Below are 15,656 nucleotides of genomic sequence, written 5' to 3'. Positions count from 1 at the left end.
TCGATGGGCTGCCTTCTGCACGCCCCCTACCGGGGATCGAGCCCGCAACCTGGGCGTGGGCCCTGAGTGGGAATCACCGGCGACCTCTCCGTGCACCAAAGGACACCCAGCCTACTGAGCCACACGGGCCAGGGCTGCTTCAGCTGTTTTGTCCTTCGTTTTCAGGGACCACTGCCTTGAGCTGGAGAGTTCAATGGCTGACAGTAGGCTCTGGGCTCCGGACCTAGGTAGGTAACAGGTCAAAACTAGGGATGCAAGGTCAAATATGCTACTCCTGCCCCAGAGCCTCTTGGGAGGAAAAGATCGAGAGATGTTAGCCCTGTTGGGTTTTTCTAATTATTAGTGGTTTGTGTGTGAGTGTTGTATGTGTTAATGGATGTCATGGATCATTTAGGAATTCACGGTAGAGGTCAAACAAGAGCTTTTAGTCTGATATTATGAACAAGATTGGCAGACAGATGGGGAGTCCTGGTTGAACAACCAAGCATATTTAAACCCATAGTCACGGTTATTTTTACCATAAAGTATTAAGTTTATCTTAAACACCCCCCCCCCCACACACACACACTCAGTTATCTAACTATTTTAGCACCTAGTCACTTCCCTCCTACTCTCCTCCCCTCTCTTTTAGTATCATCTAGTTTTAGAGCTGGAATGTGACAGATATACTGTTGGGTTTCTGCCTTTTAAACACTAATACACCACACAGAGGCTGTCGGTGAGAGCGGCTCCGCTTACAGGACTCTCTTATCTCCAGCTTCTCACTTTGTTCTTCTTTGTTGTTGTTTCCTAGGGGCTCAGCTGGGAGTTTCCGGTTGTCTGAAAAAATGCCAGAAGAGCTCCCCAGATGCTAGGAGGCAGCAGCCCTTTTCTGGAAGGTCCTTTTACTTGGATCTGCCTGCTGGCAAGACTCTCCAGTTTTTGACGGAGGCAATCCAGCAGCTGGGTGGGGTATGTAAAGTGCTTCTCGCCTGTGACCCCCGGGTTGTAGGGCAGGAGCTGGAGAAGGATTGTACCTGTCTTCCAGGTGTTTTCAGTGGTATTGCTACATTTTTCCAAAGCAATTTTCAGTATAAGCCACTTTTTAAAATAAAGTTCATTTTTCTCCCCTAATTAGAAGAAAAACAATATCTGCTCATTCTAGAAATGTTAGAGAACATGGAACTGCTGCAAGTGACAACCATCATTTTGATGTATTTGTTTTTTCCTGGTGTCTTTTTCTCTTTCTTTCATTTTCTTTCACAGCTTTATTGAGATACAGTTCACCCATTTGAAGTGAATAATTCAGTGGGGTTTTTTTGTATAGTCACAGAGATGGCCAAGTGTGATTAGACAGTCAATTTTAGAATATTTTCATCACCCTAAAAAAGAAACTAAGGCCCATGTCAGTCTCCCCATTTCCTCTCAATACCCCCAACCCTGGGCAACCTTTTATCTACTTCTGTAGTCTATCCTTTAAAAAAAAAAAAAAAGCTTATTTTCTTTGTAGCTATGATCATAAATATATTTTTATTACCAACTTTTTGCCCATAACCTTAAAACATTAGCACTTCCCTATCATTATTATCCCTCATATGCATTATTTGTAATGAGAATATAATATTCTTTTGAGTAGATTGTTAATTTACTTAACTTACCCTATGGCCATTTAGATTATTTCTAAATCTGAGCTCTTACAAATAACACTGTGGTGAACAACTCTGGGTAAAGAGCATTTGCTGTGTTTGAGTTCTTTAAAATCTTTTTATTTTTTTTTTATTTTTTTTTTAAAAATCTTTTTAAAGCAGATGTATGTCATATGGTATTAGTAGTCAGGGTGGGCATGGACAGCTCTTGTGTTTAGAAAATAGAAGATAGTGCTTGGCACAAGAGCGGTGGGTCACTGGGGAAACTGCTGGAGGAGACTTAGAATCTTTGCTGTCATTCTAACAGAAACGCAGGGATGTAGAGACTCAGCAGTGGGGATGGACTGAATGACCGTCATACACCCCAACTGGCTCCAAAATTTTGAACTTTTAGTCTTTCCTATCATTTAGGCTTTGCTATACAAAACAAACAAACAAACAAAAAAACACCCCAGGATTTGGCCTTAAAACAAGTTATTTCTCACTGCTCTCTGGGTTGGCTTGGTGGTTTCTCTTGCAGCTACATTTGGCTGGAGGGTCAGCTGGGCTGGAAGGACCAAGTTGACCTCACTCACACATCTGGCCGTTGGTGCTGGCTGCCTCTGTGGCTTCTCATACGTATGAGAAGCTTCTTACATGCATTGTATGAATGTGTACTCTCGTGTGCATATACAGTAAGCTAGACCAGCCAGTGGACTCAGTGGTCTCGGGGTTTTCCCAGAAGGTGAAGGGAGAAGCTACAAGGCCTCTTGTGGCCTAGGCTCTCGAACTCACACGTATTATTTACACCATTGTATTGGACAACAGGAATCCCATTCAAGGGATAAAGAATAGGCCTCTACCTCCTGATAGAAAGAACAGCAAAGTCACATTGCAAATGAGTGGGTACCCTGGGATGGGAGGAATGTACAGCCATTAAACTGTCTACCAGCCCTGGCTGGTTTGGCTCAGTGGATACAGTGTTGACCTGCGGACTGAAGGGTCCCAGGTGCAATTCCGGTCAAGGGCACGTACCTTGGTTGCAGGTTCCCTGGGCCTGGTTGGGGTTTGACATTGATGTTTCTCTCTCTCCCTCTCCTTCCACTCTTTCTAAAAAATCAATGGAAAAACATCCTCGGGTGAGGATTAACAAAAAATAAATAAAGTTGTCTGTTATCAGCATTGCTACCCCAGCTTTTATATTTCAGGACGATGTGTACGTGGGGGCCCAGTGCAGAACTGCGTTTGGTCTATTTAAAGACATTGATTCTGGAACTTCTAGCAGCCAAGATTTCCTCTCCAACCTCTCAGTATTGATGATTCCACATCTGCCTTTGGTTTTCAGCCACCTCTGTGATCTGGTTTCAGGTAATTGAGGGTTTTCTGAGCAAAGAAGTAAGTTACATCGTGTCCAGCCGCAGGGAGGCGAAGGCAGAGAGCAGTGGGACAAGCCACAGAGGCTGCTCCAGCTCCAGCCCCAGCGAGGTCAGAGTGGAAACACCGTCCATGGCCGATCCAAAGGGCAGCCACACCAGGCCTTCACAGAAACCCGTAGACTTGGTAAGAACCTCGTGGAGCCCTAGCTAGTTTTTCTCAATGGTTAGAGCGTCGGCCCCGCAGACTGAAGTGTCACAGGTTCGATTCTGGTCAAGGGCACGTACCTCAGTTGCAGGCTCGATCCCCGGCACCGGACAGGGCACCTGTGGGAGGCAACCAATAGATGTGTCTCTCTTACATATTTATATAGGATAACCATTGCCCCACTCCCACGGCTCTAGCATTTGTTTTTGCCATATTACAGAAGGTAGACAGAGGTACTCCTTCAAGCCGTAACTTTAAAGATTTTTTTAAATTGTGGTAAAATGTATATAAAAATATGCCACTTTAGCCATTTTTAAGTGTACAGTTCATTGGCATTAATTATATTCACACTGTGGTGTAACCATCACCACTTTTTTGTTTCCAAAACATCACCCCAAACAGAAACTCTATAACCATTAAGCAATAGCTTCCCGTTTCCCTTCCCTACAATTCCTGTCTATGAATTTGCCCATTTTAGATGCCTCATATCCTTTTGTTTGTGGCTTATTTCACTTAGCATGTTTTCAAGGTTCATCCATGTTGTAGCATGGTTAAAGTGGCAGCTCCTGTGTTGAGCGTCTGCCCCCTGGTGGTCAGTGTGCATCATAGCGACCAGTCGGACAGTCGGACACTTAGCATATTAGCCTTTTATATATAGATAGATAGATTGTCCCTTTTTATGGGACTGCAGAGTCAGGGGTTCAGAAACAATAGGAGGGTCCTCTGAACCAGAGAGGGCTTGTTGGAATTGGCCTACACTTATCAGTGGAGAGTGTGGAGACCCTTAAAGGGAAGTCTTAGAACATTTGTAACACTTTGATCTCTGGTGAATTCAAACTGCCCTTCTGCCCTAACTGGTTTGGCTCAGTGGATAGAGCGTCAGCCTGCGGACTGAAGGGTCCCAGGTTCGATTCCGGTCAAGGGCATGTACCTTGGTTGCGGGCACATCCCCAGTAGGTGTGCAGGAGGCAGCTGATCGATGTTTCTCTCTCATTGATGTTTCTAATTCTCTATTCCTCTCTGTAAAAAATCAATAAAATATTTTTTTTTTAAAAAAAATGCCCTTCTCCACCAGGGTCCAGGCCACAGCTACCCATGGATGATCTGACTTGGGTGTGGGTCTACCTTGACCTCCAAAAGGTTCTAGGCTCTCATTTCAGCCACTCCTGAGCTGTGGTTGCTCCCAGCTTTCCAAGACATGACTCCTGGCCAGCACCTGTGTAAATATCTGTTTTTGCACAGGTGGTTTATATAACATATCTCATTGCTCTTCTCTTCCTGTCAGGTACCTATGAGCAGAGGGAAGGAGCTGCTGCAGAAGGCCATCAGAAATCAGGTGAGCTGAGGGTCCCAAGGTTCTTCTGAAGTACAGACGACCCTCAAACAACACAGACTTGAACTGTACAGATCCACTTACATGTGGGCTTTTTTTTTTCTCTTCAGTAAATACCTGTATTGTTTTTGATCCATGGTTGGGAGTGCACAGGTGTGAATGGTCAACTGTATTCATTGATCTAGGCCATTTTATATAGGGGACTTGAGTATCTGTGGATTTTGGTATCTGTGGGAAGTCATGGAATCAATCCCCAATGAATACCAAGGGACAAGTTTTTGGAGAGTCAGAAGTTATATGGATTTTCAACTACACAGGGGTCAGAACCCCTTATTTCTGCATTGTTCAAGGGTCGGCTCTACTAACACAAAACACACAACCTATGAGATGTATTGTTGTTTTCTTCTTACAAATGAAGAAGTGGAGCTTGGAGAAGTTAAGTAATTTGTCTAGAGTCACCTAGGGTGTCAGTGGTAGAGCCAGGATTTGACTCCTTGATTTTTCCAACTCGGAGTCTACCAAGAGAATCTTGGAGGGATGCTGTGGGATGTGAAGCTAGACTTTGTAAACCTATTTTCTTAAAGATTTTTAAAATTTATTTATTGACTTTAGAGAGAGAGGAAGGGTGAGAAGGAGCGAGAGAAATAAACATCAATTTATTTCCACTTATTGATGCATTCATTGGTTGATTCTTGTATGTGCTCTGACCAGGGATCGAATCCACAACCTTGGCGTATCGCGACAATACGCTAACAAACGGAGCTACCCGGCCAGGGCCAGACCGTAAACCTTTTACAAAGTAGCTGCTTATGCCTTTTGTGAGAACCCAGAACCATTCAAGTTAAGTGGCAGGAGAGGAATTAATTAACGTGATCTTGTGAGAGGAGTCATTAAAGTGACATGAGGCTGGGTGCATTGGCTGTGATGAGGGAGGGTGATGTCAGATTTGGGCAGGAAAAGTGTGGCCAGCATAGCTTCCTGCTGGGTGATGGTGATCGTCCCTGGTGTGCATTACTGTGAGCTTTCTTCTCAGAGGCCCTCCCAACAAGCAGCTCTCTCATAAGCATGTGTTCCTTCCTGGTCACAAGGTGGCCGGAGCAGAGTGTGCGGGTAGACCAGCAGTCCATCCCCTCCAGGTGTGGCCAGCCCATATGGAGGGTTGGGGTAGACTCTTCCCCACAACATCCCTCCATGCGGATAACCCAGGGCACCCAGAAGCCAGGACGACCTGTCCCCGTAGTGTTCAGGCCCCGTGGCGGCTCCTGCTCCTGCCTGACTCTGCTTCGTCTTTCCAGGGGAGCAGCAGCGGAGGAGGCAGCGGGAGCCCCAGTAGCCTCCTGACCAATGCCCGCTCCTGGGGAGTGAAGATTCTGCATGTGGACGGTACCGTTTCTGCCCAGGGCTCCTACGGAGGGCGGAGTTGGTGACTGACTGGGAATGTCTGCTTTTAGAGGGATCGGAGTTGTAAGCTGGCTGGAAGCCAGGCATGCTGTTACCGTGTTGATCCACAAAGGTGGGAGGGTGTGGAGACCAGCTGTAACGATAGCAGAGTGCATGTACTAGAAGGTGCTATCCTGTTTAACCCACTCAACAGCACGCCTCAAGCTAATGTAGTAATCTCGTTTTACAAATAAGGAAATAACCCTAATATCCATGACCGATTACCGGGTATTTACTCTGTGCTAGGAATTAACCTCATTTAATCCTCACCACAGTCCTCTGCCTAGTGTACTGATGAGAAGATTGAGCCTTAGGGGGATTAAGTACATAATCCATAGTCTCACCAGGAGTGAGCAGTGTGATCCACATTCCAGCCTGGTTTGGCCCAACTAAACCTCATGTTCTTTCTTCTTGATGGGGTTGCCTCACACCTCTTTGCAGGTTGTAATAAATTTGCACCAGAACAGCTGTCCTGAGTGGGCTGGCAGTGACTGGCCCTCATATCCAGCTCCACTGCACATTGGCTTTTCTCTCATCCTTGAAGGAGCTGGTCAGATCCAGCCTGAGAGATAGAAAGTCAATAAACTGCCCTGGCCTGTTGCTCAGTGGTTAGAGCGTCAGCCTGAGACAGAAGAGTCACGGGTTTGATTCCAGGTCAAGGGCATGTACCTTGGTTGCAGGCTGGATCCCTGGCCCCAGTCGGGGCGCATGCAGGAGGCAACTAATCGATGTGTCTCTCTCACATCGATGTTTCTCTCTCTCTCCCCCCTCCACCCCCCCTTCACTCTCTAAAAAATAAAATCAATAAACATATCCTCCTCGGATGAGGATTTTTAAGAAAAGGAGTTGTATTCAGTGCTACAAAAGAGCATGAAGCCAGCTTAGGTCTTTTTCCAGGATAGAGGACTCAGCCATTTCTTTTATCAGCAGGTGCAAAGGTGACATGTAGCCAGAAGGTGGCAGGCAAGGCTGGTGTGATCCAATGTGCCAGGCCTGGTGAGACTAGTCCCCAGGAAGGGGCTTTGCTGGGAAATGAGGAGTGGAAACCTTTAGCCGCGGCCCTCTGCTTTCTCCACAGAAATGATGATGCGCGTGCAGCAGCTCTCTCTAGATGCTGTTTGTGTGAAGAAACAAGGGCCAAAGAAGCCAGAGGTAGGTCATCCTGCTGAACTGCAGGCAAGTGGACGGTTTGCAAACTGTTGACAGCTTTAGTAAATCTATGGGCCACCCAGGCCTCTGCTCCTGGCCATTCTGGGAAAAGTGAGAGGAGTGCAGCCTCTCGGTTAGCTCATCCCTGGGGTCCTCGTCTCCCTGCAGATCCCCTGTGACACTAGGCATTCAGTGCCGCCTGGCCTCGGACAGTCCTGGCCTACAGAAAACATAAATGCCCATGGCTTACTGGCCAGGCTGCCTTTCTGGGGACGTCTCTTAGCCTGGGAATGAGCCTACAGATAAGCAGGGGTGGGGGCAGGGGTGGGAGGTGTGGTTTGAAATAGCTGCTATAGTCCAAATTCTGGTTTGGCTTTCCCTCCTTTGCTGGAATTAGAACTGTGTGTATCATATCCAGAGAGCCCGGACTAACTTAAAGCCACAGAGCTTTCACCCGGCCAGAATCTGAGGAAGGACTAAGCCCTGCAGGTGCACTCAGGGCCTGGCACCTGGGAGCAGGACCAAGAGTAGGAGTAAACCACATGCACACCCAGTGGAGCACTCGGCGCCCCTTGCCCTGCACCCTCTGGTCTAGGGGTCTCTGGGAAGCAGAATAGGTGATGATGATAAATAGATTTGCATTGTCACAATTGGAAAAGGTATATGGTGAACGTCTCCAACTTCTGTTCCCCAGACACCGCCCTCCTTGAGATAAGCAGTATGAACAGTTCACCAGGTATCCTTCCAGGACTCCGTGCACGTACAAAAATTCCCCCTTTTATGCAAACGCACAGTATTTTTACTTGGCTTTGTTCACTTAATAATCTTTTGTGTAGATGCTTGGGAGTCTTTTGGAGTGAGTTCTGGGCACCGTCTGCTGATCTGTGAGGGGATGTGGAAGGCTGCTTTGGGTGTCTTTGCCCTGGATGTGTGGCCTGGAGGTCTGCAGTCATGGATTCACTGGCTATCTCATCTTGCCCCATCCCCAACCCTAAAGGATTCCTTATTTTTTTCCATTTAGTTTTTAATATTAGCTTTGTTTGACCTTGGCCTAAATGTTGGTTTTGACCACCAGTCAGGGGGCACAGGAAAGCAAAAGGCACTGTCTTCACCCTTGTCCTGTAAGCCGGCCTGGATTGGCAGCATGCCTGGATGGCCCGGATCCACCTGACCAGCTGCCATGTATTTATTTATTTATTTATTTATTTATTTATTTATTTATTTATTTTAATATCAGAGAAGAAGGGAAAGAGAGAGAGAAACACCAGTGATGAGAGAGAACCACTGATCGGCTACCTCCTGCACGCCCCCTACTGGGGATCGAGCCCACAACCCAGGCATGTGCCCTGACCGGGAATTGAACCGGGATGTCCTGTCCTGGCTCACAGGTCGGTGCTCAAGCACTGAGCCGCACCGGCTGGGCACTGCCATTTACTGAGCACCTGCCCTGTGCCAGGTCTGTCACCTGCCCCTGCCCGTTTGTGCCACATCCAAGGAGGTGTGAGTGCTCCTCCCGTCACAGGCCGTGGGGCCCCACAGCTCTTGCTGTTGCCCCGGCCTGCGTTCCCTCCACAAAGTCAGCTGGGGATTCGCACACAATGCTCACCGCTCACTGTGCCCCTGGGGAGGCGGAGGGAGCCATTGTACTCAGGTCAGTTCTAGCGCAGAACCCAGCTGACGACAGGAAGCAAAGTGGGGCAGACTCACAGCCACTCCGCTCACCAGCCCGGTTCCCCGACCCCCTTAACCTATTTTCCCTTTCCATCTAGGGAACGTGTCCCGCAGAGTCAAGAACACGGAAAGGTCAGTGTGGGAGCTGTTCCTCATCTAATTGCAGTCCCTCCCTCCCTAAATGCTTCCCTGCGACTCCCTCTGTGGCAGCATCTGCTCACTTTTCTGCGGCAGGAAGCAAGTCCAGGTCATGTTGTCCCATCGTGTTTCCGGGGCCTGGGCTTTGGAGAGGACAGAGGCAGAGGAGGCGCATCCATGAGCACATCTAGAGCTGCTGGGCTGGGGCTTCTCCTGCACGCCAAGACCCCCTGCGGCCACGCTGGCTCCTGCGTCCTCTGGCTGTTCCCGGCCATCAGTTGAAGTTCCCCATCCTTTTCCTCTGATTCAGCGTGGAGTGGGCAGTTGAACAGCTGCCTCCCACTTTCAGAAATGCCAGCTCCCTGAAGCTGACAAACAGGCAGATTGACAGGCCCGGCTCCCAGCTCCTCTTGGACAGCAGGAGGGTTCCTCCTGGATGTTTCTCCCGAAGATGCTCTTTAAGTGGCATTTATTCGAGCACAAGCAGGAGCTAAGAAAAGTCACTTGGCACCTCTCGTGTTCGAAATTCAAGGAAACCTGTGGGGGAATTGACTTTAATAACTGTCTCCGTTAATTAGACAAGGACTCGCCCCGAAAGAAGTAATTACTGGGAGAAAGGCAGCTTTTGTTGCTTGGGCGCTGGTGGCCTCTCGAACGGGTCTGGAAGCTGTGAGGTGCCATCCTCTTTGGAGACTTGGTGGTGTTAGTTCTGCCCAGGCTTCCAGCCCCTTTGACAGGACGCTGGTCACCCTGGGAGGGTAGAACTGCTTCTCGATGCCAACGAGATTGGGTGCCCCGTGCAGCTAACCAGCCAGGAGGGGATGGATCTCTTGATGAATTGACTCCAAATTTGTCCTCCCAGAACGCCTTTGCCCTATTTTGTTCATGAACCAGATTTCACCTTTGATGTTTTTTTTACCATCCTTCTGCTAAGATCTCTAAACACTCTTTAGTTCTCTCCCTCTCTGCTCTTCCCCGCCCCAAAATAAACCCGGGTCCTCATGGGGAATTCTGCTGGGAGTGATGGGAGGAGCCCTCACCACCTCCTTGGATGTGGCACAAACGGGCAGGGCAGGTAACAGACCGGCACAGGGCAGGTGCTCAGTAAATGGCAGCGCCCGGCCGGTGCGGCTCAGGGCTTGAGCACCGACCTATGAACCAGGACAGGACATCCCGGTTCAATTCCCGGTCAGGGCACATGCCTGGGTTGTGGTCTCGATCCCCAGTAGGGGGCGTGCAGGAGGTAGCCGATTCCCCTCAAGAGCTGTGGGGCCCCTCAGGATTCTGACACTGTGAGGAAAGGTCCGGGAAGCAGCTTTTAGCAGAAAGCAGCAGCGGGTGGGTCTCTCCCGCTCAGCTCGGTTTCTGGTGGTCAGTTACAGCCTCCAGGAGCCACGTGCAGGAGGCTCCTCTATCCTGCGGAGGAAGGGCATGCCAGGACCCCGGGCACCCTGCAGCCTCTGCCCCCCATAGTGGAACTCTTTCTCCCCGGGCGGAGGCTGGGAGAGATGGGAGTGGGTGCCTCACGTCTCCCAAATGGAAAGGCGCACCTTGGGGCAGCACGTGTTCCAGCTCTGAGCGCCCCTTCGGCTTTGGCAGGGCCTTGCCTCTCAGCACTTCCTGTGTGTGCCATGCGGGCCCTGAGCTGGAGCAGACAGGTGGCTAACGTGTGCCCTCTTCCTTTCCAGTGGCCAGACTGAAGGCACCGTTCCTCAAAATCGAAGATGAGAGCAGGTGAGTGGGGCTCCTCCCTGTCCCCACACCCCCACCAGGCCCACACGGAGGCCAGATCCCAAGCTGACGTGGGGTCATGGAGCCCCTCCGCCCTGCACCTGTGTCTTCCCAGAAGCCACTTTCTCCCGTCGTGGAGAAGTCTCGCATAGACCAGGGGGGCCTCTGAGGGCGCACTGCACAGCCGGCACTCCCCTTGGTATGAGCCGGAGGTTAATGGCCCTGTGTGTGAGTTACCTCCTAATGCTCTGCTTTTATGATCTCATTTACTCCGAGGTGTATGCTGACACTTGCTATCGAGTGGTTGTTAGAGCCAGTGCAGGGCTAGTGCAGTCATCTCGGCTGAAGTGAGGTGCTTGGGGTGGTGCTGGGATTCCCTTGCACTTGAAACCCTTCTGTTTTGCTGTGCAGGGCCCTCTCCTGGCACGTGCCGCCTCATGACCGCTCTCAGTGGGAGAGTCCATCCTCTTCCTAGTGGGGAAACGGAGGGCAGAGAAGGGAAGGACTTGCACATTCCCACTTCATTAATGAACCTCAGCTGAGGTAGATGCCAGGTGTCCTAACTGTGCCATCCGGCACCCTCTCCACTCTGCCCTGTCCACCATTGGGGCCCCTTTGTACCTGGAGCGGGAGAGTCCATTGATGATAACCTGATAGCCACCTGGGTTAGCGCTGACTCTTCAGTAAGTACTAGATCAAAGTCCATGTGAATCTATAATTCTCTCAAAAGAAAAGGTTTTTGAAAAAAGAAAAAACTCATCTGGACCTGGGACCAGAATTTTCTGGGTCCCTCAGCCTCATGCAGGGCAGCTGGAGACCCAGCCCCAGGAGCCTGGCATGCCTGCCCATCCTCCAGGCCCTGCACACAGTACAGGCATGGTCTTGGTGGCCCAGAAATGAGTGGAAAGAACATAGGGATGGCAATGAGGTGCTATCTTGTCCAGTTCCGGTGGGATGGGGTCCATGTCTGTCAATCCCAGCCCCTTCACAAGCAGTTAAATATAAGTAGTCATGACTCATAGACGGCAGCTGAGAGATACTGTCAGTGCCTCAGGATCTCTCCCTGCACGTGGCAGGCACAGGTGATGCCACTGTCACTGGAGGGGGTACACGTACTTGCGTGCCCCTAGCATCATAGGCAACAGAGGAGATCCGGGCGGAGCTGAGGTTTCTTGTGATTCTCTTGATGTGCTGTTCTGAACCAGGTGCTCTTCAAAGCCTCATAGCCTTTCCAACCTCAGCATCCCAGCCTCCTAAGCAGGAACAAAACAACTTTGAAGAGAAAGAAATGGGGGTACCAGGGCTGTGGAGGGCACCCTTTTCCCTTTAAGGGTCCAAGAACTCTGTTAATTCACTCCTGAGGCCAGAGGGCTCACAGTACCACCCAGGAACCATGGCCTGCACTCCCCCTGGAGCACAGGCCATGGCACCAAACACGGGGTGCCCGCAGCTCTATCACGGGGTTTGTTGAGTGTCCACACATGATCAGATCTGGCTCCGAGCTTGAATGTGAGCAACCTGAGGCAGAGCACCAAAACCACCCAGTATCCTGACATCCGGAACCTGCACTGGGCCTCCTTTCTCTTCAGAACTCTCCCCTGCAGAGGGTGCCGAGGACCAGCCCAGAGCAAGTGTTGCTCTAAGTGGAGCAGGGAAATCACTGCTGTGGTTCAAACATCCTTCCATTTAGATTCTGTGAGGCTGGAGTCCCCAAAGATTGTTCTAGGGTCGAGAAACAAAATGGAAGGGTCAGGAGATGTGGCTTCCGGTCTGGCATTGGCCACATACTAGCTGTGAGCTCTTAGGCAAGTTCCTGAACCTTTTGGGCTTCATTTACCCCACTTGTTCCACTCAGCTCAGAGCTCAGGGGGTGGCTGCAGCATTCCGATGAGGCAGTAGATAGTAGACAGGGAGAGCGTAAGTATTAATTTCACCTAGTAAGGCTGATGAGAATTTTGTTCTACAACCTGAAAGATGTGCAGGTGAGAGCCCACTTTGTCAGGATTGGAACTCCAGGGAGTTGGGCTGGCACCCCTTCCTCACCCTTTCCCTTCCCCGCTATAGTCAAAGTGGAAGTTTTCTGTGTTTCAGGGAGTTTCGTCCTTTCCACCATCAGTTTAAATCCTTTCCTGAAATTTCTTTTCTGGGACCCAAAGATGCAAGTCCCTTTGAGGCCCTGACGATCCCGGGCAGCTCGCGCCGCACCAGGTGGGTCTTTCTGGTTCCTGATTAACAAGGGCTGGTGACAGGCCAAGGTCCTTCCCCCCGGGGGCCTGCTGCTCAGATTTGGGAATGGCCATGTGTCAGCTCCTTAGGCGAAGTCTATTCTGGGAACTTAGCCCAGAGAAGAGAGACACAAGGAGAGTTCATTCATTTTCCTTGGTGTTCTCCAGCCCTACTGAAGAATTTGACTGGTGTCCAGAGGACAATTGGCTGGTTTCTGAAACTCAAATCTATAGACCACCTTCAATCAGAGCCCCCTGAGGTCCCATTAAAAATGGCTTCTGGACCCCACTTCACCCCTACAGAATCACAGTCTCTGATTATGGAGCCCCCAAAGCTGCATCCTCACAAGCTCCCTGGGCGATTTGATACACATCAGAGTGGCTTATAGGCTTATCGGTATTCCCGCTCTGCAGATGTGTGACGGGAGCCTCCACTGACCAAAGTGCAGAAGGAACGCGGCTTGGTGCAGGGTCTGGATGCCTTCTCGGACCCTTTCTAATTTCGGGCCACAGAGTTGTTAGTTCATAGACCAGGAGAACAGGACGGAGCAGACTCAGGCCGAGAGGACCCAGGGCCAAGGGGAGCCTGCAGGTCCCACCAGCAGACAAAGGAAGCGGTGCAGTGGGAGGAAAAAGAGAACGGAATGTGGCAGTAGGCAGAGGGGAGAAGAAACAATGAGCTGAGGTGGAGTTCAGGTGCCCTTCACATCTTTCCTAGAAGGCGCAGGGGATACCAGAGAGAGCCAGCCAGGGGGCCGTGGGCTGGGCTGGCAGGTGGTGCTAGACCTGAGATGGCCTGGGAATCGCAGAGCAGCCGAGATTGTAAAAGGAAGATGGTGAAGCAATGAAGCTTTGGTACATGCACATGAGAAACAGAGGGAGGGCTTTAGCCAGGGTTCCGTGTGTGTGTGTGTGTGTGTGTGTGTGTGTGTGTGTGTGTGTGAAATCTGGGAGGAAATGTTTAATTTTTTAAATTTAAAAGTGATTATTTTGGCCCTGGCCGGGTGGCTCAGTTGATTGGAAAATCATTCCAGACACCAAAAGGTTGCGGGTTCAATTCCCAGTCAGGGCACGTACAGGAGGCAACCAATCTCTCCCTCCCTCCCTCTTTTTCCCTTTCTCTCTAAACTTATCCTTAGGTGAGGATTAAAAAATAAAAGATTATTTTGGTTCAAAATTCAAGCATTACAAAGGGTTTAGAGGAAAAAGTCTCCCACTACCATCCTCTAATCTCCAGATCGTGGGTCTCTCTCCGGAGATGGCTCATGTGCACAGAAGTACATCGTGTCCTTTGTTCCCTCTTCTCACGTAAAGAGCAGCCTAATATTTGCTGTGCTCGATCTTAGTTTTGCCACTTTATCTTAGATTAATTTCCTATTAGTACCTGAACAGCATCCTTATTCCCTTTTATGGCTGTAGTGAATAGTCTTTTTAAAGAAAATTTGATGGTTTAAGTATATTTGCAGAGTAAATTCCTAAAAGTGGAAATGCTGGGTCAAAGGTTGCCTGCATTTATAATTTTGATAAATGCGGCCAAATTGCTTTACATGGAGATGATGCCAGCAACCACTCTGACCCCCACCCCCTTGGAGAGAGCCTGTTTCCACATCCCGTGGCTAATCCTGAGAGCTGTCAGGCTTGTTGATTTACACCAATCTGATAGATTCAAGACCGTGATCTCGGTGTAATTAGAATTTTCATGTTTTTCTCTATGAATGAGGTTCAGTCTGTTTTGTTTGATCATTTGTATTTCTTTCTGTGCATCTTCTGCATATCACTTGCCCATTTCTCTATTCAGTTATTGATCACTTTCTTATGGATTTGTAAAGAGCCCTCCACGTAGCAGGGAAATGAGCCCTTTGCTATAGTGTTAGTTATAAATAACACGGACCCCACTTCGTCCAGTCTGTGGGTTTAACTTTGCTTGTTTTCTGCTGTGCATACATTTTTTAAATTTGCATGTAGTTAAATTTATCAGTTTTTTCCTATTTTTTCCTGTGTTTCCTGGGTTTTGTGTCATACTTAGAAAGTCCTTAAAGGAGGATATTTTAGATTTGTTGAGTTTGCCCATAGCAATGGCCCACAGGCCATTAGAAAAACAGGATTGAAATTCAGACAAGGAGTCAGGTTTGAGAAAGAGATATCAAAGTCCTCAGTCAAGATGGCAGCTGTGCAGGGGACAAGTAAGCATGAGGGACAGGCTGGCTCAGGTGGAGGAGGTCAAAGGCAGTACTGCCCCCTTGTTACTGTGGAGGCCTGTCCCCTTCATTTTTAGGGCAAATGAACGAGGGTTTGGGTGTGAGCACAGAGCTGGAATTGCTCTTCCAAGGATTCTCGCTGTCAGCCACCACCCCCCGTTCTCACCTGTGGTTTGAGATGTGTGGGCGGAGAAAGGGCAGAGCTAGGACAGGGTGCCCATGGGAGGTCTCATCTTCCTCGTCGCCGCTCCTGCCATCCTTGGACAAGTGGTGCCAAGTGTAGGCAGGCCTGCCTGCGCCTGCCCAGCTCCGTGGCGGTTTCAGTTCATCTCTCTGGCCTGGGCTCCAGGCCCTGGAGCAACAGTTCTGCTCCGAGGGCCCCAGCAGTGACCACTTTCCCCCGTACCCTCCCCAGAGGACCCAAGGACCGAGAGCCACGCCCACGATCAGCCACCCGCACCGCGCCCAGGAGGAAGAAAGGTTACTGCGAGTGCTGCCAGGAGGCCTTTGAGGAGCTCCATGGGGTGAGCCCCTTCCCACCAAGCAGCTGCTTCCCAGACTGTTCTGAGAGCCATTCCTGCCCCGT

At 49.8% G+C, this 15,656-nt stretch overlaps 1 protein-coding gene across 1 annotated transcript; it reads left to right on the top strand.

The window, feature by feature from the left end:
• Nucleotides 1-8: 8 nt before the first annotated feature.
• On the top strand, nucleotides 9-15,594 carry LOC102421462 (protein DBF4 homolog B; the record flags this gene model as incomplete). Its single annotated transcript, XM_014449827.2, has 10 exons — nucleotides 9-227; nucleotides 794-951; nucleotides 2,973-3,164; nucleotides 4,471-4,521; nucleotides 5,814-5,901; nucleotides 7,037-7,110; nucleotides 8,877-8,910; nucleotides 10,605-10,650; nucleotides 12,739-12,855; nucleotides 15,486-15,594. Coding segments are annotated over exons 1-10 (903 nt in total), but the record flags the coding sequence as incomplete, so codon positions are not given.
• Nucleotides 15,595-15,656: the final 62 nt, after the last annotated feature.

This window comes from Myotis lucifugus, unplaced genomic scaffold (assembly GCF_000147115.1).
Source record: "Myotis lucifugus unplaced genomic scaffold, Myoluc2.0 scaffold_1453, whole genome shotgun sequence".
Lineage (NCBI taxonomy): Eukaryota > Metazoa > Chordata > Mammalia > Chiroptera > Vespertilionidae > Myotis > Myotis lucifugus.
Note: the sequence above shows the minus strand (reverse complement) of the source record. Positions and strands in the feature narration are given on the sequence as shown.